The sequence below is a fragment of the Lontra canadensis genome, unplaced genomic scaffold, assembly GCF_010015895.1.
Source record: "Lontra canadensis isolate GAN:19392208 unplaced genomic scaffold, GSC_riverotter_1.0 scaffold37, whole genome shotgun sequence".
Taxonomy (NCBI): Eukaryota; Metazoa; Chordata; class Mammalia; order Carnivora; family Mustelidae; genus Lontra; species Lontra canadensis.
In genome coordinates, this window is record NW_022631031.1 from 15,245,033 (window position 1) to 15,269,279 (window position 24,247).

A 24,247-nucleotide genomic window follows, 5' to 3' on the forward strand; every position below is an offset into this window, starting at 1 on the left:
TGTTAGAACCATGCACTGTACTCTTTCGTGATAGCTTCTTTTTCTCAGTGTTACATGTATGAGATTCATCCATGTCGTTATATAGTATTTCATTGCTATACAGTAGCCATTTCATGAATATGCCATAATTTATTCATTGTGCTCTTGATGGACATTTAGATTGTTTCCCGTTTGAGGCTCTTAGAAATAAAACTGCTGTGACCAGTCTTGTACGTATACATCTTTGTTGGGAATGTACCGAGTATAGGAACTGTTGGGTCATGGGTTATACATGTGTTCATGCAAATCAGAATAAGAATTAAGACCAGAAGTCAGTGAGCATACATGAAAGACAGGTATCATAGCTGCTGTTCTTACATCACAGTCTTATTCCTAGACCTATTGGGAAAGGTAAGAAAGCTATTGAGCCATTGTTAGACACAGTGTAAGGAAACTATCATAGTTTTGGCCAGTTTGAATAGTGAATTAGAACAGCAATTAAAGTATGTCCATGAAATGAGAATTTCCTTGGACATTCAGCTGGAAAAACTTTGACGTTTCTCTCACCTATAAGCCAAGTGCTGTAAACTGTGAACATAACCATTTTTAAGCAATTTGGAGGCCCAAACGTTTAGCTTGCTACTTAACATTAAATTTTATTATTTGCTTTTGCCCTGTATGTTCACTATTGTGTTAAAGTATCTTTTATTTTTTTAGTTTCAACAATGAAAGGGTCAGGATGACAAAACAGAAACAAAAATGAAAATCAAAACCAAAAAAAACCCCCAAATGTTCATGAGACGTACGCCCGGCATGTATTCGCAGCTACTTAGGAGGCAGAGGCAGGAAGGTCAGTTGGTCCAGACATCCTGGGCTGCAGTGTGCCATGCTGATGGAGTGTCTGCACTAAGTTCAGCCTTGATACAGTGACCCTGGGAGCAGGGGCCACCAGGTTTCCTAAGGTGGGGTGAACCAGCCCAGGTTGGAAGTAGAACACATCGGAGTAGTGGGATTGTGCTTGTGAATAGCCACTGCACTCCAACGTGGGCAACAGAGCAAAACCCCCTCCCTTTTTGCCCCGTCCCAATTTAGGGAATCCTGTGTCTCCCAAAAAAAAAGTTTTCCCTATTCCAGGTTCATACTTGAAAAAAATACACACATAATAAATGCATACCTAATACATCATGTCACAGTATAATTTTCCTTTCCTACTAGCAATGCATGAGAGCTCTCTACATCCTTGTCAACATTTGGTCTCTTCAGCTTTAAAAATTTTAGCTGTTCTTCTGCGTGTATGGTAGTAGTAATTCAGTGTTGTTTTAATTTTCATTTCCTTAATAACTAATGAGGGTGAGCACCTTTTCATATGGTTGTTGGTATTGAGACCTCTGTTGTAGAGTGCCAGTTGATAAAATTTTCCCATTTTAAAAAAACCTGTGGTCCCATTCCCCTTAGTATTTCGGTGTATTGTTCCCAAGTACATGGCCATTCTCCTGTCAGGAAGTTAACATTGATCTGGTATTATCATGTATCACAAAGACTCCATTCTTCCTTCATTGGCTGTCCCAGTAATATCCTTTGTAGGTCCAGGATCTAATGGGGGTCATGTATTTATCATTTCTTTTCATTCTTCTTCAATTTGGAATAGTTCCTCAGAGTTCCTGTCTTTTACGACCATGACATTTTTGAATAGTACAGGCCACATCATTTGTAGACTGCCCCTCAATTGAGTTTATCTGGAGTTGCCTCATAATTTTATGCATTTTTAGCATGAATGTCCCAGTGCTGTGGGCTTATTAGTTCAGTGTTACCTATCAGGATAAACCTGATACTGATTTGTCCCATTAGTGATGACTTTTGTCACTTGATGAAGAGTATGTTTGCTAGGCTTCTCTACTGTAAAGTTAATTAGTAAGTATGTTTTCTTATTAAATAATAAGGAACTAATAAGTATTTTCTGAGGAGAAACTTTGGGACTATATAAACATTCTGTTCCTCGTGAAACTTACTTTCACCTACCAGATTTGGCATTTACTAACGATTCTTTTCCAAATCAGTAATACTCTGAAGAGTGCCACAGAGTGATTGATTGATTGATTGATTGATTTATGTGGCTTAAAACAACAGAAACTTAAAAAACAACAGAAACTTATTTTCTCTTAAAGTGTGATGTTTTGATTCCAGTTTTTTTTTGTTGTTAAAGATTTATTAGTTGGCATTCTACCCTAGAATTTTCTCTTTCCCCTCATTTTTTTTTTTTTTTTTTGTTCATTTATTTCTATCACTATAGACTCTTGGATTCCTATTTTACTTACAGGTTTATAATCTATCATTATTTATTTCGATTCTCAATTTGTCAGAGACTTGACCAGGGGTATGGTTCCAGTTGACTCTAGTGTCTTCTACTATTTTCATCATTCTTGAGCACTTCTTACTTTCGGGCTCAGTAAGATGTTCCAAGGTCATCTCATATGTTCCTTATCCTGGCCCTGGCACCAGCCATTTCTTTAAGGAGCCTTGGTTGGTTAATCAATCAGTTCATTCTTTGAACAAATATTTACTGAGTGACTGCTGTGTTCCAGGGACTATTCTAACTGCTTACAAAGCTTTTTCCTTGAGTGTTAGCAATATGTAGCTCCTTGAAAACTAGCTGTGGCATTTCTCTTTCACCTTCCACATAATGGGAATCCACAGTAGTTGTTACGTATGTTTGTATATATAACCAGTTAGCCTTGTTATATTTATCACTGATAAATACAGAAGTTTCCTTTAATCTACCGAAAGAACACCAGAGACGGATTCTGTGTTGACGGTGTCAGCTTTGACGCCTGAGGATGCTGTGTTGTGATCATCTTTATGCAACGTGGCTCCTGCCCGCACCTGCTGGAGTGGTACTTAGCGTTACTTGCAGGCTCTCATAGTTGGAAGTTACTCTGTAAGTGTTTACCATTGACGCCTTATTGTGTAAGTAGAGAGGCTGTGCACACGCCGTGGTGGCAAACTAGTTCTTTCTGAAACAGGTGGAGACACTTGGCTTCCAGAGTCGAAACGTCTTCAGCACAGTTCTCACTTGTCTGCTGCTTCTCCACTCTCCCTCATGAAGATCAGCTAGCGTTTCTGTGAAGAACATAGACTGCAGCCTTACTTTCAAATGAGGAATTTATATGAAATCATTAATTTATTTAAATTATATGAATACAATCCTTTTACCTAGCTTAAAACCCTGTTTTGGTATAGTATATCCTACCAGGGCATTAAAGTCACCTCACTGATGATTTTTAGACACATTAGTTTCCTATTTATTGCCCTCCTTAGAAAGGATGAGTTCTTTCAAACTTTTTTACCTTTTCTTTTTTTCTCCATTTGAACTTTATGCTATTTGTGTCTGTATGATTATTGTAGAGTAGAATGCAGAATGACATAAATCTTACAGCTGACTAACATGTTAATTATTAAACTGCTATCTATATGAAATAAGAAAAACTTAAACTTCTAAAAAGATATAGACTGCTCTTTGGTGTTAGATCTCTAGAAGACTGTTAGACAGTTTCTAATAAAGCTAACCATAAACATACTCTATGATCTAGTAGCAGTTCTGCTGCTAGAGACATGCCTAAGAGAACTGAGTGTGTATGTCTGCTGAAACACTGTGGCATTAGACTTAATTCCTCCCAACTGGAAACAACTCGATGTCCCATCAACAGCAGAATAGATGAACTGTTGTATCCATTCAGTAGACTCCTATTCAGTGGTTTAAAAAAAAATGTTTACAATACTGAAATATTTAACAAAATTGTTATATTGAGTGAAAGAAGCAAGATAGAATAGTACATATTCAGGTTTGAAGAACAGGCAAAACTCTGATGACAGAATTCAGAATAGGTAACTTGGGGAGGGGGGTATTGACTGGAAATAGCCATGATGGAACTTTCTGGGTGATGAAAACATTCATATCTTGATCTGAATGGTGGTCCCTGAGTGTTTACAATGTGTAATGATTTGTAGATTTGTATGCTTAAGGTTTGTGCATTTTCCTTATCCCTCAGTAAAATACTATAGGAAAGAAAGAAAGAGAAGAGAATCCCTTTATTCGTGACTTTCTCTTCTGAGTGTTGGCATTAAATTAGGAGTTTGGACTAAGTGGACTTACTATTCAGTACGTTAACATTCTTTTCTTATGCACATCTTTTTTCTTTTCCACCTCTTTTGTCCTTCTACGCTTTTTGTTTTCCCCCTTAACCTTGGTTTAGTTCCTGTTCTTATTACACTCTTTAGTGGTTTCACATAAATTCTTTGGAACTGGGACACAGAGTGAGCAGTTACTGACTCTTGATGGATAGCTTAGGATGTGGCTGCTGGTTGTGCTTTGTGTTAGGTTCCAACCACCCCCGGCGGGTGCTTTCTGCCAGTCCCAGTTTCTCTGCTGCAATGAGGGAATCTGTTTTTGTATGTGATGAATGGAGTCTTAAATGTTTGTTGCAAAAGGCATAATTCCAACAAAATAGTACAGGATTTACAGTGAAAAAATAAATTTTACTTTCTATAAAAACTTCAGATTCATTTGTTATGAACATTATTTGTTATATGGAACAGAAACAATGTTTTACTAAATAACCTCTTTTGATACGCAAAATAATGTGATGTAATAACTTACTGTGTGTGTTACAGTATTTCAAACTTTTACAAAAGAAGAGCGAATAAGGTAGTGAACATCTTCATACCCATCACTGCCTTCATCAGTTATCTACATGTGGTGGCGAGTCTTGTTTCTCATGTCTCTCCTCTGAATTATTATTTTTTTTTTAAAGATTTTATTGATTTATTTATTTATTTGACAGACAGAGATCACAGGTAGGCAGAGAGGCAGGCAGAGAGAGAGGAGGAAGCAGGCTTCCCGCTGAGCAGAGAGCCTGATATGGGGCTCTATCCCAGGACCCTGGGATCATGACCCGAGCCGAAGGCAGAGGCTTTAACCCACTGAGCCACCCAGGCTCCCCTCTCCTCTGAATTATTTTGAAAGAAACCTCAGATGTATCACTTCATCTATAAATGCTTCAGTATCTATCTTTAAAGATTATTTCCAGAAAGCGTTAGTAGATTTAATTTGTTCTGTTGTTGGTTATAGAAAAAATTCAAAATTATTTTCATGAGATAAGTCTAAGAATTACTGATGACCCTGTATTCACTGCTAATTTCAGTTGCTTGATTAGCAAAATATAAAACTATTCACAGATGATAATGTTTTTAGTGATTAAATAACTGGGTTATTCCTGGGGTGAATAATACTGATGTTCAGTACTTTCTTTATAGTATCCAAATTAAGCAATCTGTGAATCTTGTGTTCCCTTTGTTTTGAAACAGTTTGACTTTCAAGTTGAATTTTTGGTCATGAATATACAAAAAAGTTTGCAAAAACCCCAGAGAGATTTCATGAGAAACAATTTTCCTGTTTATGTAGTTTATCTGTACACCTCTGAGAAAATCATACAGACAGGCCATCAACTCCCACCTTCTTTCATGGTAATTACATGTAATGTAAGTATGGCTTACGTGATTTATTATGGAAATATTTCACTTGTGTGCTTTCAATGTTTCTTTTAAACAGGCAGTATAACTCCAACTGTGGAACTGAATGGGCTTGCTATGAAAAGGGGAGAGCCTGCCATCTACAGGCCATTAGATCCAAAGCCTTTCCCAAATTATAGAGCTAATTACAACTTTCGGGGCATGTACAATCAGAGGTTTGTATGTCTTCTTTGGTTTTGTTCTTTTTATTATTTTTCGCATATTGTAAAAGTTTCTGAAACTCAAGGACTATTTTTGATGTAAGGAATATTTACCTTGGGCATTTTGCATGGAGTTTAGATAAGTCCAGGATCACAAGGAATATTTAAAGTAATACATTTAAAAAAATAACTGGTTTTCAGGAACTAGTTTTTATTGAGGCATGTGAGCCCTATATTTGCTGCAGGCAGGACCATGTTTTAAAATAATGCCATGATATAGTGCTGACTTCTCAGTTGACTCGCTTGTTTATTTACCAAGAAGATACTTAGCTTAATTAGTGGTTTTCTTTATTTGTCCAAATACATTGCAGACATGAGTATTTTTAATGTATAGGAAGTTTGTTGGAAGGATTTACTAAGCCTTTCTACACATCGCATAATTTTGTGATAGTTACAGGTGTAACAGAATTTTCTTTTATGGGCAAGGCAGAATTTTTTCAAAAAGTCAGTTTTTTTTCTGATCATTTATAAAAGTCATGTAACTCATTGTGGAGAATGTGGAAAATGCAAAATGTTAAAAAGCAAATATAAATAACTTGTAATTCCAGAATTAAATACCTTTAATATTTTGATGTATTTTACACTTTTTAAAATTCTTTGCACATACAGTTGGCCAAAGTGAAGTTATCTTTCTGTTCAATTTTTACAGTACTTTATGGAGGTGTATTATTTGAATGGCAAAATGCGCAGATCTTAAATGTACATTGTGACGACTATTATTTATATATATATATGTATCTATACTTGATCGCTTTTTATATGTGTGTGTCCTCACGTGATGACCACCCCATCAAGGTTCTGCATGTTTCTTTTACCCTGAAAATTTCCCCAGAGCTGTTTGCACTCATTATAACTCCTCCTAGGAGGAGCTATTGTTCTTTCACCATAGATTAGTTTTGCATGTTATTGAACTTTGTATAAATAGAGTCATACAGTATGTACTCTTCTGTGTCTGGCTTATTTCACTTCATGTGATGGTTTTCTTGTTTGTGTTTGTTGTTTTTTTTTTTTTTTTTTTTTGAGATTCATCCTTGTTGCTTGTATCTGGATTTTGCCCTTTCTAATCTAAATAGTGTTCTTTTGCATGATACATCCAAATCTGTTCATCTCTTATATACAATATTGTACCCTCTTTTAATTTGATATAGTCATCATTTTTCATATTTTTTAAAAGTTTATTTTTTTTTTTTAGTAATCTCTACACCGAACATGGAGCTCAAACTTATGACTCCAGAATCGAGTTGCACACTCTTCTGTCTAAGCCAGCTGGCTGCCTCTGTTTTTCATATTTTTAAGTGATTTTTGAAAAACATTTTCAGTGGCTATACAATGCTTCATTTGGCCAGGGTATACTTTACAAGGATACAAACAGGTATAAACAAAGAATACTTGATAAGTATATAAACAAAATGTACCTGTTTTGATCATCTTAGTTGTCCCCTTTTTTTGACAATTATAAATAATGTTCAACAATCTTTGCATACAAATTTTTGTTCACATCACTGATTATTTCCTTAAAATAGATTGCAGTTAGGGGAAGACTGGATTAAAAATAATATGTTGTCCAATTACATTAAAATTTGTACTAATTGTTTAGAGTATATTCTGTTCCATTCTGATAATGCTGAGTTAAAAAAACACATTGTCTTGTTTGATAGTTAAAAAGTGGTATGTTTATAAATTTTGGTTTTGTTGATTACTTGTGGGGCTGATCAGTTTTCAGATATTTTGATTGCCCTTTTTGATTTGTCTATTTGAATTTGCTAATTTTTGTTGCATTGGTTGGCAAGTGTTCAAATGTTTATGTGTTGGGAATATTAGCATTACATTTGTTTTGTTTCATTTTCCTGCTTTGAAAAAACTAGCTTTTAGTTTTGTGTTTGTTTTGATGTGCCACAGTTTTAGATGTTATATAGCCTAATATTTGTGTGTGTGTGTGTGTGTGTGTGACTTCTCTAACTGCTATTATGCCTGAGAAATTCTTGTGATCAGATATTTGCTAATGCTTAAAAAGAATATTTTTATTGAGATACAATTGACATATAACATTGGGCAAGTTTAAGGTGTACAGCCTACTGATTTGGTACGTTTATGCTGCATTATGATTGCTTTTGTAGTATTAGCTAACACCCCTATCATGTCACATAATTATCATTTCTTCTGGTGTTGGGATACTGATACTTTTTAAACCATTTTGTGCATTTGCTAACATTACAGTTTGGGTGTGAGAAGACGTGTGGTCTGTACATCGTAGAGTGCCTTTCGGTGTCTTGTTCGGCAGTGGTGTATTTACCGTTTAAAACTTAGTCCTGGGGGCACCTGGGTGGCTCAGTGGGTTAAGTCTCTGCCTTCGGCTCAGGTCGTGATCTCAGGGTCCTGGGATTGAGCCCCGCATCGGGCTCTCTGCTCAGCGGGGAGCCTGCTTCCTCCTCTCTCTGCCTGCCTCTCTGCCTACTTGTGATCTCTCTCTGTCAAATGAATAAATAAAATCTTAAAAAAAAAACAACAAAAAACAAAAACCAAAAACTTAGTCCTGTTCAGATTGTAAATGGTTTCTTTAAACATTCATGGATATGGGGCTCTATCCCAGGACCCTGGGATCATGACCCAAGCCGAAGGCAGAAGCTTTAACCCACTGAGCCACCCAGGCGCCATATATCCATGAATATATATTTTTATGAAATCCTATATTTTTTCTAAGATTATTTATTTATTTAGAGAGAATGTGAGAGCATGAGCGAGGGAGAAGCAGAGGGAGAAGGAGAAAGAATCTGAAGCAGACTCTGCTCTGAGCATGGAGCCCAACACAGGGACGTGAGATCGTGACCTCAGCCAAAACCAGGAGTCAGATGCTTAACTGACTGAGCCACCCATGTGCCCCTAAATTCTGTTTTTTCCTGATGAGGCTTCTTGACTTAAATTCATTCGAAGGATTAAGGAGGCACTTGAAGAAAACACTGCCCTTTCTTTGCCCTGGTTTATGATGGCTGGGGAAAAAAAAAGATTTATCCATGAGCAAAATCTGGGAGCAACCTGGCCTTGGAAGTACCTGTCTCTCTTTGTTACACCCAAGATGTTTGAAAATGAATAGATCCATTTACATCTTTTCCTTTCTCATTTGGAGCACTGTTCACTAACAGATACAAAGTAGGAAGCTACAAAAATTTATATGACAAAGTGTAAGTTATAAAGGTTAGAGAACCTTTTATTCTTTTGTTCTCCTGTCTTGGTTATAAGAAACGATATACATGATCCTAAGAACAGAATGACTGAAATCAGGTCTCCCATAGACAGTTCATCAGTTTTGTGTATGTGCAGATGCAAGAAGCATTACTGCTTGGCTAGTGGCCAGAATGTCCCCAGTCTGCTGATGCAGATGGCCAAAGGCCCACAACAAACTAGATTGTGTGAAAATGGGGATTTTTGCCATATGTAACTGAGAGGTCTCTTGGGGAGATCATCAGGCATGGTTGAATATAGGGCTTTAGTCTTCTTTTCCCTCATTTTCCATTTCTCCTTTTAGCTCTTGTCTCATTTTTCCTCTGCTTGACTTCTTTTTCAAAGAAGTTCACTTTCATTTCACTGTACCTCATGCTACATAGTCCTTAGACTTGTAGTAGCAGAGAAGGAACACATTTTTGTATAGTTCTTAGGAAAGTCCCAAGAAAGACTTTGAGGAGACTGTCCATCTCTTTGTCATTCACTGGATTTGGTGTGAGGGAATACTATAATTGGCCATGCTTGGGTTTGTGCCCAGCCTGGAGAAACAGGGAGTAATCCCATCCAAGCTGCTTGCAGAGCACAGGTGTTTTGTTTTTGTTTTTGTTTTTAAATGGACGGTTCCCTGAAGGCAAAGATTCGGAAGGAAAGTCATTCCCATGACAGTCAGAACATTTGGTTCAAATCCTCATCGTGATGCTTTTAGCTGTGTGGTTTTGGGCAAGGTAGTAGACTTCCCTTAGTTTCCTCATTTGCTAAGTAGAGATAATAAGACCAAACGAAAGGACTTAGCAAATATTCACTGAATGCCTCCTCTTTGCCACATGTTGTGTTAGGAATAGGTACGCTGATGAAAGCCAGTCTACTCAGGTAGATGAAAACAATGCAGAGAAATAGTAACAGAGAGATAGATGTGACCATATGGTGCTATGGAGACATTGAGGACAAATGCCTCCCTCAGACTGGGGACTCAGAGAAGCCTCCCAGAAGGAACTGACACTTGAACTGAATCTTCAAGGTTAATGAGGTATTAGCCAGGTGAAGAAGAGAAGGAAAAGCAAATCAGTTTTTGGGAACAACTTCAGGGAATCCTGAGAAGTTCAGTTCATCATGGAGGTGCAAGGAATTTGGTACATCTGGAATGAAAAGCTGAAGCTCAGGCAGGGTGTTGATCTGATGTCCTCAGATGCCTTGGGGAGAGGTTTAGATTTGTCCTGAAGGTGATTGGGAGCGAGGATAAAATAATTGGGCATCTGTTTTAGGCATGTTGCTTTGGCAGTATTTGGGAAAATAGTTTGGATAGGCTTAAAATTCAAGGGAGAAAGATGAATTACAAAGATGTTGTAATTCGGGCTTAACGTAATGAGAGCCTGGAACTGTGAAGATGGAGGGGAGGGCAGTGTCCAGATATTTAGAAGATGGACTTGATAGCACTTGGGGGTTGATTGGTTGGTGGGGGGTGGAGGATTAAGATAACTTTCACATATCTGGATCACTAGTAATATTGTTCACCATGAGGAGTTGGAGTGGGTCTTTGGAAACATGAGGAATTCTGTTTTGACTATGTTGAGTTTAAATTGCCTATCAGATACCTAGGAGAGGTCCATTTTATTACTTTTCAAAGCCTTAGTGGAGGGTATGGGAAGATCATCTTTGGCTTTGAAGGTTTGTTGGAAGTACACATGTGAAGAGGGACTTCAGGGTCTAGAGTGTCTCTGAAGCTTACACATCAGAATGCATCTTGCAGAAAATGACATTGTTTAGGATTCAACCTAAGTTTGAGTGATCAATCTGTTCTTTGTTCATCTAGGATTTATACTTCCTTCCCAAAAGGATTTGGTTATGCCAGTTTGTCATTATTTGATTTAGAAAAATTAGGTGGCATGCTCCCCTGCCAAGCACCTCCATCCTCAGGTGTGGTTGGTATATTTTGTGTCAAGACAATATTTGTTTACTAATGTATCCAATTCCTGGTCCAGTCACTTGTAGCCAGGTTAGTAAAGTTACTTCTCTTAAGATGTTTGGTATGAGTCATAGTAAGGAGGGCTAATTTGCTCAGGTTACTTGTTCGATTGGGCAGAACCAGGTAGCTACTTGAATTTTCATGGTATCCCCTCTGTGAGACTTGGAAAGAATTTTCCAGACAGCTGTAGCTACCAGTGGAAATTTGATAGGGTGAAGGAAATTTTTTGAAGTATCTGAACTGATTTTATTTCATTATGTTATCAATGAAACTAGAAATAATCAAGATTTTAGTTTTTGAAATACTATATTTCTAAGTTTGTTATATAAGCTAATAACTAACTGCTAATGTGTTGGTGTGCTGTTTATTTTGAGCTTGTTCAAACTTTTTTTAAAATTAAGTTTGTAATTTTAATCCCAGTATAGTTAACATACAGTGTTAGTTTTAGGTGTACAATTCAAACTGTCAATCTAAGTGTCTGTCAGTAGTTTATAATGCCCTATTAAAAAACATGTTGGAAAGTGAGCAGTTGAAAAACTGTGTATTTGTAACAGTAGTGGTATAAACAGGAAAAGCCTACAATTTTGCTTTCTGCCACCAGATGGTGCTTGTATATTAATAAAACAACATACAGACTTGGTGCATTCACACTCGTTAGTATTCTAAGGCCAGTGGCTAACTGATAAATGAGAGGTTAAGCCATATAAAATCACTAATACTTGACCTTTTCTTGTCCTATAAATATGTTGGTTTCATATGCTGTCCCCTAACAGGAAAAGGTCAGCCAAGTACACACCTTTAAAGAGAGTAAGGTAAATGATTTCAGGGCAAATGAAGGATTTAGTCTGGGCCAGAAGCTCTTCTCTTAGGCAGGCAGTATTTAAAATTAAGGATAAGAACTAGTGGACATTGTAACTCTTTTTTTTTTTTTTTAAAGATTTTATTTATTTATTTGACAGAGATCATAAGTAGGCAAAGAGAGAGGAAGGGAAGCAGGCTGCCTGCTGAGCAGAGGGCCTGATGAGGGGCTTGATCCCAGGTCCCTGGGATCATGACCTGAGCTGAAGGCAGAGGCTTTAACCCACTGAGCCACCTAGGCGCCCCCGACATTGTAACTTTTTATAGGGAAACTCATTGCAACTCTTACTCATTTGATAAGACCAGATATGACACATTTCATTTTATGAAATAGAAATACACCTTTTTTTCTTTGAGGTGAAATATAAAATAAAGGAAAGTCCCCCAACATCTGTTTCCCTGAATATTAGACAAAAATAAAATTATTAAAAACATTTTGGGGCCTTATGCTTCTGCCTATAACTGGGACCAGATTTACCCTCCCACTATAAACACCTAGAAAACTGAGGTAAGTCTCTTATGTTATACATCAACTGATATAATATGATGTAAAGGGAAGTTGTGCTAAGTTAAAGATGTATATTGATGGAGAGCAAAAAAATAATAGTTAAGAATACAATAGGGGCTGTAAAATGAATAAAAAATATGATCTAAAAGCAGAAAAGAGGGAGAAAAAAGGAGTAAGAAATACATGGGATAAATAGAAAACAAGATGACAGATTTCAAAAAAAAAAAAAAGAAAACAAGATGATAGATTTCAATTATGTTAAATGTAAAAAGTTTAAATGCTTCAGTTAAAAGATAATGTCGGACTTGATAAAAGAGCAGGAAATACAACTAGATGGTATGTAAAGAAATCCACTTTCAATATAAAGACACAGGTTGGCTAAAAGGATGGAAAATGATATTTCATGCAAACACAAAATAAAGCTGGAATGGCTCTATTCATATCAAAGTAGATTTTAGAACAAGAAGTATTATCAAAAATAAAATTACCAATGATGAAAGGGTGACATCATCAAGAAGACATAACCGTTACAATGGTTACCTACTACCTACCTACTAGCAGGCCTTAGAATAACTAGACAGAAAAATAAGAAAACTAAGGCTTTGGCATGGACTGAATTGTGTACGCCCCAAATTCATATGTTGAAGCCCTAACCTGAAATGTGATGGTATTTGGATATAGAGCCTATGGGAGGTATTTAGGTTTCAATATGTCGTAAGGGTGAATGATGAACTTAGTGCTGTATTAAGAACAGACACCAGATACCTAGCTCTCTACTCCGCATATCCCTTGCCCTTGCTGTGTGAGGACATAACGTTGGTTGACTACAAGCCAGGAAGAGAGCGCTCATCAGAGACTGACTGTGTTAGCACCTTGATCTTAGACTTCCAGCCTCTGGAATTGTGAGAAAATAAATTTCTGTTCTTTAAGCCACCTTAAACATGGTATTTTGTTATGGCAGGTCAAGCTGACTAAGATAGCTATAGAATTCAATAACACTGTCAACCAGTGTTCTGGACCTCCCTATCTAATAACAGCAGAATATGCATTCTTATAAGCATACATAGAACATTCACCATGATAGATGATATGCTCTCCTGTAAGACAATTCTCAATAAATTTAAGAGAATTGAAGTAATACAAACTATGTTCTCTGATCACGGAGGGATTAAGTTAGAAAGAAAAGTGATAAAAATATTTGGAAATTCTACAAATATTTGGAAATTAAACATCAAACTTCTCAATAACTCATGGACCAAAGGAGATGTCACAGAGAATATTAGAAAAATATTCTGAACTAAATGAAGATGAAAATGAAACACTGAGATTTGGATGCAGCTTGGAAGGAAATATATAGCCTTAAATGCTTATGTGAAAAAAGAAAAAGTTCCAAGATTAGTGCTTTAGGCTTCCCCCTTAAGAAAGTGGAAAAAGAAGAGCATATTAAACCCAAAATACAGAAAAGGAAATAATAAAGACAGGGGCAGAAACCAATGAAATTGAAAATGGACCAACAGTAGAAAGAGTCCATGAAATCAGTAAAATCAAAAGCTGCTTCTGGGAAAGGATTAATAAAATTTATAAGTTTCTAGCTGGCCTGACAAAAGAGAGAAGGTGAAGATACATATTACAAATATCAAGAATAAAAGAGGGAATCATACTAACCTTAAAAACTATATGGGAATTTTATGAATGACTTTATAAATTTAATAACTTAGATCACTGGTTGGCAAACTGTAACCCTCAGGCTCACTACCTGCTTTTGTAAATAAAGTTTTATTGGAACATAGTCATGTCCATTTAGTTATGTATTGTCTACGTCTGCTTTTGAACTTTAACAGCAGAGTAGTTGTGAAAGACTATATGGTCTGAAAGCTTAAAATGTTTACTTTCTGGCCCTTGAAGGAAAAATTTGCTGACCCCTGACTTAGATGAATTGGGCGAATTTATAAGAAAGTGCAAATTACCAAAACTGACTTAAAGACAAAAAGCAAAAACAAAACAAATACAAAAAACCCTCAATAACTTGAAGAAGTTAAATTTGTATCAGATACTTTTTCTCAAAGAAAACCCAAATCTCAGATGATTTCACTAATAAATTCTGTCAAACATTAAAGGAAGAAATAATATCAGTACCTCAGAAAACAGGAGAAAGAAACACTTCCCAACTAATTTTATGAGGCCAGCGTTATCTGAAACCAAAACCAGACAAAGACCTTACAAGAAAAGAAAACTTGAGATCAGTATGCTTCATGATCCCAGATGGAAAAATCCTTAACAAAATATTAGCAAATTAAACTCAGCAAAATTTAATAACAGTATATCAATATAATTATTATATGTATATCTAATTATAATATATAATCAATACAATAATATATTAAAAGGAGTTTATCTTAGGAAAGCATTAACCATATTAATAGAATAAGGGAAAAATATGAGCATCTTATAGACACAGAAAAAGCATTTGATGAGTCAACACTCATTCAGAATACAGACTCCTCACACTAGGAATGAAAAGTAATTAATGTGCTAAGGGACTTTTTCTAAACAGCCTCTAGCTGATGTTATGTATTGTGGCAGAAGATTGAATACTTGTAAGATAAGGAACAAAATACTGATATACATGTTACCACTTCCATTTAGCATTGTATTTGAATTCTAGAAAGTGTAATAATAAGAAATAAATGGGGGATAATTTGGGGAAAGAAGAAATAAAACTGTCTTTGTATACAAACACCATGATTAGAAAATTCTAAGAACTCAAAAATGGATAGGTACTGAAATAAATGAATTGAGTAAGGTCATAGGATACAAGATCAATGTACAAAAATCGAAGTATTTCTATTTAATAATAATGAACAACTGGAACATTAAAATAGCACAAAGCATAGCATACTCAGGATTAAACCTAACAGACTATGTCCACAATCTGTATACTGACAACTAAAAAATATTGTTCAGAAAAAGAAGACTTGATATAGTTAAAATGTCAGTTATTTCAAAGTTAACATAAAGCTGCAGTGCAATCCCCATCGAAATCATAGGAGGGATTTTTTTTTTTGTATGTGTGTAAAATTTATAATATTTTTTTTTAAAGATTTTTTATTTATTTGTCAGAGAGAGAGAGTACACACAAGCAGGCAGAGAGGCAGGCAGAGAGAGAGGAGGAAGCAGGCTCCCCGCCGAGCAAGGAGCCCGATGCGGGACTCGATCCCAGGACCCCAGGATCATGACCTGAGCCGAAGGCAGCAGCTTAACCAACTGAGCCACCCAGGCGTCCCTAAAATTTATAATATTAATAGTTGTGTGGAGATGTAAAGGACTGCAATAGCCAAAGAGTTTTGAAAAGGATAGACAAATTTGGAGAGCTCGTATACCCTGATTCTAAAACTTGTTATAAAGCTATAGTAATCAAGGCAGTGAAATATTGACATGGGGAGTGATATACAGATGAATAGAACAAAATAGAACAGAGGTTGGCAAACTGGGTCACAGACTAAGGCTGGCCAGCCTATTTTTGTATTGGCCTACAATCTATGAATGGTTTTTACATTTTTAAATGGCTAGGAAACAAATTTTAAAAATGAGATTTCATAGCACATGAAATTTAGATGAAATTGAAATTTTCGTGTCAGTAAAGTTTCATTGGAGCACAGATAAGATCATTTGTTTATGTATTGTCTTGAGTTGCTGTCATGCTATAGCAGCAGAGCTGGGTAGGTATGACAGAGATTGTATGGCTTGCAAAGCCCCAAGTATTTACTGAATGGTTCTTTACAGGAGAAGTTTGCTTGATCCCTGGAAAATAGTCAGGAAACAGACCCGCTCATATATAGTCAATTTGTTTTTTTTTCCCCAAAATGAACAAAGATGCTAATAGGCAAAAGATACGCATTTCATTGAATAGTGGTAAAACAACTGGATATCCAGATGGGAAAAAAATGATCCTCAACCCTTACCTCACACCATACACAAAATTAATTAGAAATGGATCATAGACCTATATATAACAGTTAAAGCTGTAACTTTTCAGGAGAAGATACATTGTTACTTTGGAGATAGGCAAAGATTTTATAGAACTCAAAAAGCATGAATCATAATTCACAGAAGAAAATACTTTGCCACTTCACAGATAGCTAAACACAAGGGAATATGAAAAGTATAAATCATTAAAAAATGAGAAATTAAACTTTATCAGAATTTAAAACTTCTTATACTTGAAGGTCACTGTTTAAAAAATGAGAAAGCAGAACATATACTGGAAGAAAACATTTGCAATACATATGTTGACAAAGGATTTGTATCCAGAGTATATAAACAAATATTTAAAACTCAGTTAAGGGGCGCCTGGGTGGCTCAGTGGGTTAAGCCCCTGCCTTTAGCTCAGGTCATGATCTCAGGGCCCTGGGATCAAGCCCCGCATCAGGCTCTGTGCTCAGCAGGGAGCCTGCTTCCCCCTCTCTCTCTACCTGTCTGCCTACTTGTGCTGTGTCTCTCTGTCAAATAAATAAATAAAATCTTTAAAAAAAAAACAACTCAATACCAACATGAGCAAAGTAGAGGTAAGAATGACTGATAAGCCTATTAAAGATGCTTGAAATAATTATCAGGGAAGTGCAACTTAAAGCCATAGTTAAAATTTAGAAAGATGGACAATACCAAGTGTCATGGCAGGACATCTGGAACTCTCTTGTGTTGTTGCTGTATGGCTGTTTTGTCATAGTTTGCTCCTTTTTAATGAGATTAAATGCATGCTAATGCAGTAATTCTACTTCTGGTGTTTACCTAAGAGAAATGAAAAAATATGACCATTCAAAGACTTGTATATGAATGTTTGTAGCATCTGTTTTTATAATGGTCCTAATAATATCCTAATATTACTAGGACCTAATAATGGGCCCATGTAAATTTTTTTTTTTGGTAAGATTTTATTTGAGAGAGAGAGCGAGCGAGAGAGAGCACAAGCAGGTGGGGGCAGCAGAGGGAGAGGGAGAAGCAGACTCCCCCACCCAGCAGGGAGCCTGATGCAGGGCTCCATCTTGGGACTCCCAGATCATGATCTGAGCCAAAGGCAGACGCTTAACCCACTGAGCCATCCACGCACCCCAGTATCCACCACCTAAACCACTAGCTATGCCATGGAATATTACTTAGTAGTAAAATGTTTGATTCAAGCAATAATATGGACAAATCTGAAAAACATTATGCTGTACAAAAGAAGCTAGATACATATGTATATACTCTAAGATTCTATTTTTGTGACATTCTAGAACCAGCAAAACCAATCCCATGGTGACAGAAAGCAATTCATTGGTTGCCTTGATCTGAAGGTGGGGATTTTTTTCTACAAGACTTTTGGGGTGATAGAAATATTCTATACCTTGATTTTAGTTAGTGTTATGCAAGCCTATGTCAAAACTTATTAACTGTGAGCTTAAAATAGGCCCAGTTCATTATATGCAAATTTTATCTCAATAAAGCTGAGATTTTTTTTTTTTTTTTTTTTAAGATTTATTTACTTATTTGAGAGAGAGAGTGAGGGAGAGTATATGAGTCAGGGGCCGGGGGATGGCTGGCAAAGGAAGAGAATCTTTTTTTTTTCCTAAGATTTTATTTATTTATTTGACAGACAGAGATCACAAGTAGGCAGAGAGGCAGGCGGGGGGTGGGGGAAGCTCCCTGATGCGGGGCTCGATCCCAAGACCCTGAGCTCATGACCTGAGTTGAAGATAGAGGCTTTAACACTGAGCCACCCAGGCGCCCCAGGAAGAGAATCTTTAAGCAGACTCCCCACTGAGCACAGAACCCAATGGGGCTCAACCTACGAGGTCATGACCTGAGCCAAAAACTGAGAGTTGGCGCTTAAACAACTGAGCCACTCAGGTGCCCCGAGCTGAGGGTTTTTTTTTTTTTTTTTAAAGTTGATGTATTTTAAAAAATATATATATTTTGTAGTAGTGAAGCTAAAAATGTGTTGAAGAAAGCATCAGGTTTTTGCGTCTCAAGCATTTCTCTGAAACTGTCGTAAATGTTTTACTCGAGGCTAAAATAATATTTACTGCATAGACTGAGGATAAAATGAAATGTCTGTAAATTGGTTAGCTTTTGCCTCTGTTCAATAAATGTTACTTAATTGTTAGCCTTTATTATATTACAGATAATATAGTCTAGTTGTACGTACAGGTTTTGGAGTTGAGATGATGGCTGTGTGGATTTGAGCAGGTCATTCAACCTTCTAATTCTCAGTTAACTCATCTATAAGTCGGGGAGGATAAATTATGCTTCCTTATAGTGTTGTTTTCAGGATTAAATATGAGACTCCTGTGACTACACATGGCCTGTTACCAAACTTTACTGTAGTGTTTGTAATTCCTTAAAAAGAATTTAAATATTTAAATAGAGTATTTGTCCTAGGACATTGTTATTTTGAGAGGTTTTTTAATAATTCACTTCTGCACAATTAAAAAAAATCAGGCATGATTCTGTTACCATTTCTAAGTATTCATTTTATAGAAGGAATGACTGATTCTATAAAACAAATATGCATACTTTTGGCCTTTTGTTGGAATTTAGTTGATCCTGGAATGATACTGCCATTGCAGCCCAGAAAGTCATTTCTCCCTTGGAGAACTGTGCACATCAGCAGTTATTAATTTGAGATTTAAACACAAGCCTCAGAAAGTTAGTTAATCAAAATTATTTGTGGCATTTATACACATACCTCTTCTGTCTTGTCACATAGCTTGATAGCCATCCATTTCACCTTTGATCTTTCAACTTTTTCACTTTCATTTCCAAGGAATGGCTAGTCTGTGTTTTCTTGCCACTGAATTAGTATTCAAGGACTAACAACTTGTAACAAAATTTCCCATGATACAAATTTAGAACTCCAGTCTCCTTTGTTCTGCTCTTAAAGGCAGTCAGGCAAGCCCAGGACTCACCATTTAATTTTATATTAGAGACTGTTTAAATTATCTCTAAGTTTAATAAGTAAGAAAACTTTCTACACGTCACACGGTTTAACATTTTTCATATCCCCCTAAAACAAAACAAAACAAAACAAGGCAGAAGTAAGTAAAGCCAATCTTTAAATTAAAAATGACTTTTTATAATTCTGGGTTGATGGTCTTATTTTATTTTATTTATTTTTTTGATGGTCTTATTTTATTTGGCCACTTATTTTTGTAATTCTCTTGAGAATCTTTTCTGAGTTTTTTATGCTGGAAGTTTAAAAATTACTCTCTGTAAAGGTGAATATAAAGAAAGTAGCACCAAAAGGATTATTACTGTTAAGTTCTCTTCTCCCACAAGTTTATCATGATTCTTTAGGAAAATGCACCTTGGACTTAAATGTAATAAATGCTATATTCATAATGTTTTGCGAGAAGTGATCTTTCTAGCCACATATTTGTTTTTAAAATTCCAACAATTTTTGTCCTAATTATGGGAAACAGCATTCTCTATTCTTTTGTTGGAGACTAATTTTATTAATCTGTTGTTCATCCTCTGAAAAACAAGTACAATATTTAGTTCCCTTTATGTTTGAAGGAGTGCTATGTCACAAATGTTTCTTTTGTGTAGTTCAGCATATCTTCCTTTAGCAATGCTTATTTACTTATGTTTAAAAAGAATATCTGGACAGGGGCCCCTGGGTGGCTCAGTGGGTTAAGCCTCTGCCTTCCGCCCGGGTCATGATCTCGGGGTCCTGGGATTGAGCCCCACATTGGGCTCTCTGCTCAGCGGGGAGCCTGCTTCCCCCTCTCTCTCTGCCTGCTTCTCTGCCCACTTGTGATCTCTCTCTCTCTCTCTCAAACAAATAAATAAAATCTTTAAAAAAAAATCTGGACACAATGACAGTTCAGTTTGTGAAGACTTTGTTAATGTGACATGTGACATATAGATGAGTGGGCTTTCTCTTTCAGAATTGTGCAAAGAGAATTTAAACAGGTTGTTAGTCTTAGCTCTGAGAAATCTGAAAAATTCTTTCTTCTCTTTATCTTGGAGAGTTCCTTTATGAAGTGGAAAACATTATCTACCAGGTGTTTTTTCTTAATATTCAGTCACTTTTTGTATATGTTTTTCAACTATTGATTCTTAGCAAAAGGTTTGTGAAGTTTTTAATGTTAATTGGATTTTGAAAGAAATTTAAGTATGGTTTTTGATGCAAGTGCTGTGACTATTAATAATGAGAGTTTATATTACATGTTTATAGAAGTTTCTGCAATAATAGGATTTCTTGGAAATGGAATATTGTGTCTAATAAATTCTGGGCAAGATTTTGGGTGAGCATCAAAATAGGCAATGTTCCAAAGTTTGTTTTTATGTTGGTTACTGGAAACTTAGTATGTATTTCTCATAGAAAGATTGTGGCAAATGGTGGCAGAGTTCCCAAGATAGCCCATAAAAGCTCTTTTTAATTATAGTGAACAGTACACCTCATAAATAGTTCTAAATTAGGTTTCAAGGAACATTTTCCCCTAAAAGCCACCTGATCAATAGCACTGAGGCTCTGGCAACTGTAACAACAGACGGAGTAGAAAATTAACAAAGGTTTCACACACATGAAAGGTGATAGATAAAGACACTTTCCCCTCCACAGCTTTACTTTCAAATATTTTATTTTTATTTTTATTTTTATTATTTTTTTATTTATTTATTTGACAGGCAGAGATCACAAGTAGACAGAGGGACAGGCAGAGAGAGAGGGAGAAACAGGCTTCCTGCTGAGCCGAGAGCCTGATGCGGGACTCGATCCCAGGACTCTGGGATCATGACCTGAGCTGAAGGCAGAAGCTTAACCCACTGAGCCACCCAGGTGCCCTCAAATTATTTATTAATAGAATCAAGTTTAGTCAGTCCAAGGATGGGCCAGTGCCTTAGGTGCTAGGCATGCTTTAGAAGAAGGCTTAAAGACAGGAGTAGGTAAAATGAGATGCAAAAGTATCCAGTGAGTAGCTGAAGATGGACACAGGTACTGACTTAGCTAGCATAGGGCACAATGGGTAAGATGTGCCTTATTTTTTTTTTTTAAAGATTTATTTATTTATTTATTTGACAGAGAGAGAGAGATCACAACTAGACAGAGAGGCAGGTAGAGAGAGAGAGAGAGGGAAGCAGGCTCCCCGCTGAGCAGAGAGCCCGATGCGGGACTCCATCCCAGGAACCTGAGATCATGACCTGAGCTGAAGGCAGCGGCTTAACCCACTGAGCCACCCAGGCGCCCCAGATGTGCCTTATTTTTAGCAGTGGTATTGAATCTAATGTTCAGTGTAATCTGAAGTTGGTAAGGGGGGAGATGGAATGCCAGAACAAAAAAATTCCTTTATTTTTTAGAGAAATTTCTAGTTTAAAAATAAAATCCGCATTCCAAATTTGGCTTTATACAAGGGTTCTCATTTCTCCACATGGTTGCCAAACTTACTGTTCTCTGACTTTTTGATAATGGCCATCGTAATGAGTTTGAAATGGTCCAGCCAATTTTAGCACCACCTCTCAGTTCAATATTCTTGTCTGGGGACACTTTTTTTTTTTTTTTCTCCTTTGATTCACTGGAACTAGGAATATATTTATTCATAGGTTGATTCATTCAGTATGTTGGTGCCAATCAGTAGTTCTTGAGAAATGAGATGCTGGTGAACATGAAGATGAGATGCTGGTGAACATGAAGATGACACTGTCCTTACTCTTGAGCTCACAGCCTAGTAAAGGAGGATAGATGATTATAACAGAATGATAAATACCAGAATGTCAATTACAGCAGACACCTCAAAAGTACATTAGAAGGTTGTTGGGATGCCCGAGTGGCTCAGTCAGTTAAGCGTCTGCCTTTGGCTCAGGTCATGATCCCAGGGATCGAGCTCCACATCTGGCTCCCTGCTGAGTGGGAAGCCTGCTTCTCCCTCTCTACCTGGCGCCCCACCTGCTTGTGTGGTCTCTCTCTGACAAATAAATAAAATTAGAAGATTATTTAACTTCTTTAACACCAAGATCAGTAATGAGTAATGGGGCACACCATCTCCAAAACTGTTCAGCATTGTCCTAGACAGATGAGCTAATGCAGTTAGAGAAAAGAGAATAATTTAGAGTTGTAAGTTTAGAAAATATTTCAAACAGTAAAATAATTCAGTAAGGTAGCATAATGTAAAATGAACATCTAGAGTCAATAGCTTTCAAATATACAAGGAATTATTCGGTAGAGTATATAATGGTAGCGAGTACTCAATTTGTAATAACAATGAAGGGGATAAAATAGGGATGAGCTTACGAACATATGTGCAGAAATACTTGTAGAAAATTTTGGAGTACTCTTGAAAGACAAAGTACACTTCAGTAAATGAAAAGATACTGCTCTTGCATAGGTTAACTCAACATCAGAAAAGCTAGTTCAAAAAATAAACGAAAGTACAGAGAAAGAAGTAATGAAGATTAAGATAGAAATTACAAAGGAAATTAGAACAGAGAAAAATCTTAACAAATTATAAGAGACTACTTTACACAGACCTTTGTACAAATATATTTGAAAGCTTAGATGACACGGATAATGTCCTGGAGAAATACTGTTTACCACAATTGGCCCCTTAGAAATAGAAAGCTTAAATGAACCAATATTCATTGAAAACAATAGAGAAAGTTAATAAACTCACACAGAAGGACCAGGCCCACATTGTTTCACAGAGGTGGTCTAGTCTGTCTACCAAATTATCAAAGACCAGGTAATCTTACTGTTATATAGAGTAGACTAGACAGAGATAGAGACAGAGGGGAGTTTCCAAATATTAGTGTGTATAAATTTAAAGCAGAGGACTCAGGTGAAAAGAAAAGGTAGGGGGAATTTCTAAATTCTCTTTGTAAAACGTTGTTACCTAAACCTGGTAAAGACCGTGCAGAAAAGGAAATTGAAATCTGATGCCAAATATAAATAATGTAAGAAGAGCAGAGCATGAACAAATAGAATCTAATGCCAGGTTAGTAATAATAACTTTGAGAAAAGCAACTTGAGTTGACTTTAATTCACTGATTCTAATGCTTTCATTTTTATTGACATAATTATTAAAGACTGTGAACTTTGCTTTGATCATTGCTTTACATGTGTCTTATGGATCCAGTTATGTATTAATTTCAGTATCATTTTTGTTGCTAATTCTGTAATTTCTGTTGGTATTTTCCTGTTCCTATAGAAGTTGTTCAATAAAGGTTTAATTTTTCAGGTAGAAGGGTTTTTTTTTTTTAATTTTACAATTTTGTTATTAATTTCTGGCTTATCACTTTGTGATCCAAAGTTTTTTTGTGTTTTTTTTTGTTTGTTTGTTTGTTTTCTTTGTAATGTTTCTACTGGGTGGCACTTACTCATGCTTCCTTTGAGACTTAATGTGGGATCAATGAGAATATTGCATGTGCACTTGAGAAGTATAAAGAATATGAAGTTTGAAGTATATATGATCTTCCATATGGTTTTTGCTTGTTTTGTTTTTTTCTATATCTTTTTTTTTTTTTTTGCCTCCTTGTTCTATCTTGTACCAAGAGTGGTATATTAAAATATCTTAGTACTTGTGTGCTTCTATGTGTATCTCCCTGCGTCTCCTTTAGTTTTTGCTTTATAAAGTAGTTGCAGTTATTTGGCACATAGATATAAAGAACTTTTTTTTTTTTTTTTAAAGATTTTATTTATTTATTTGACAGAGAGAGAGAGAGAGAGAGAGATCACAAGCAGGCAGACAGGCAGGCAGAGAGAGAGAGGAGGAAGCAGGCCCCCAGCTGAGCAAAGAGCCTGATGCGGGACTCGATCCCAGGACCCTGAGATCATGACCTGAGCCGAAGGCAGAGGCTTTAACCCACTGAGCCACCCAGGCGCCCTAAAGAACTTTTTTTTTAAATGATTTTTTTAAAAAAGATTTTTATTTATTTGACAGATCACAAGTAGGCAGAGAGGCA

The 24,247-nt window shown here is 36.3% G+C and overlaps 1 protein-coding gene across 8 annotated transcripts in view; it reads left to right on the plus strand.

Annotated features, from left to right (window-relative positions):
• Positions 1-24,247, plus strand: part of STAU2 (staufen double-stranded RNA binding protein 2) — a 318,840-nt gene that overhangs the window by 64,955 nt on the left and 229,638 nt on the right. For all 8 annotated transcript variants that reach the window (XM_032869185.1, XM_032869184.1, XM_032869189.1 and 5 more), the window contains one exon: positions 5,585-5,720. In XM_032869185.1, the coding sequence (XP_032725076.1) occupies positions 5,585-5,720 (136 nt within the window). The remainder of the gene's footprint in view (positions 1-5,584; positions 5,721-24,247) is intronic.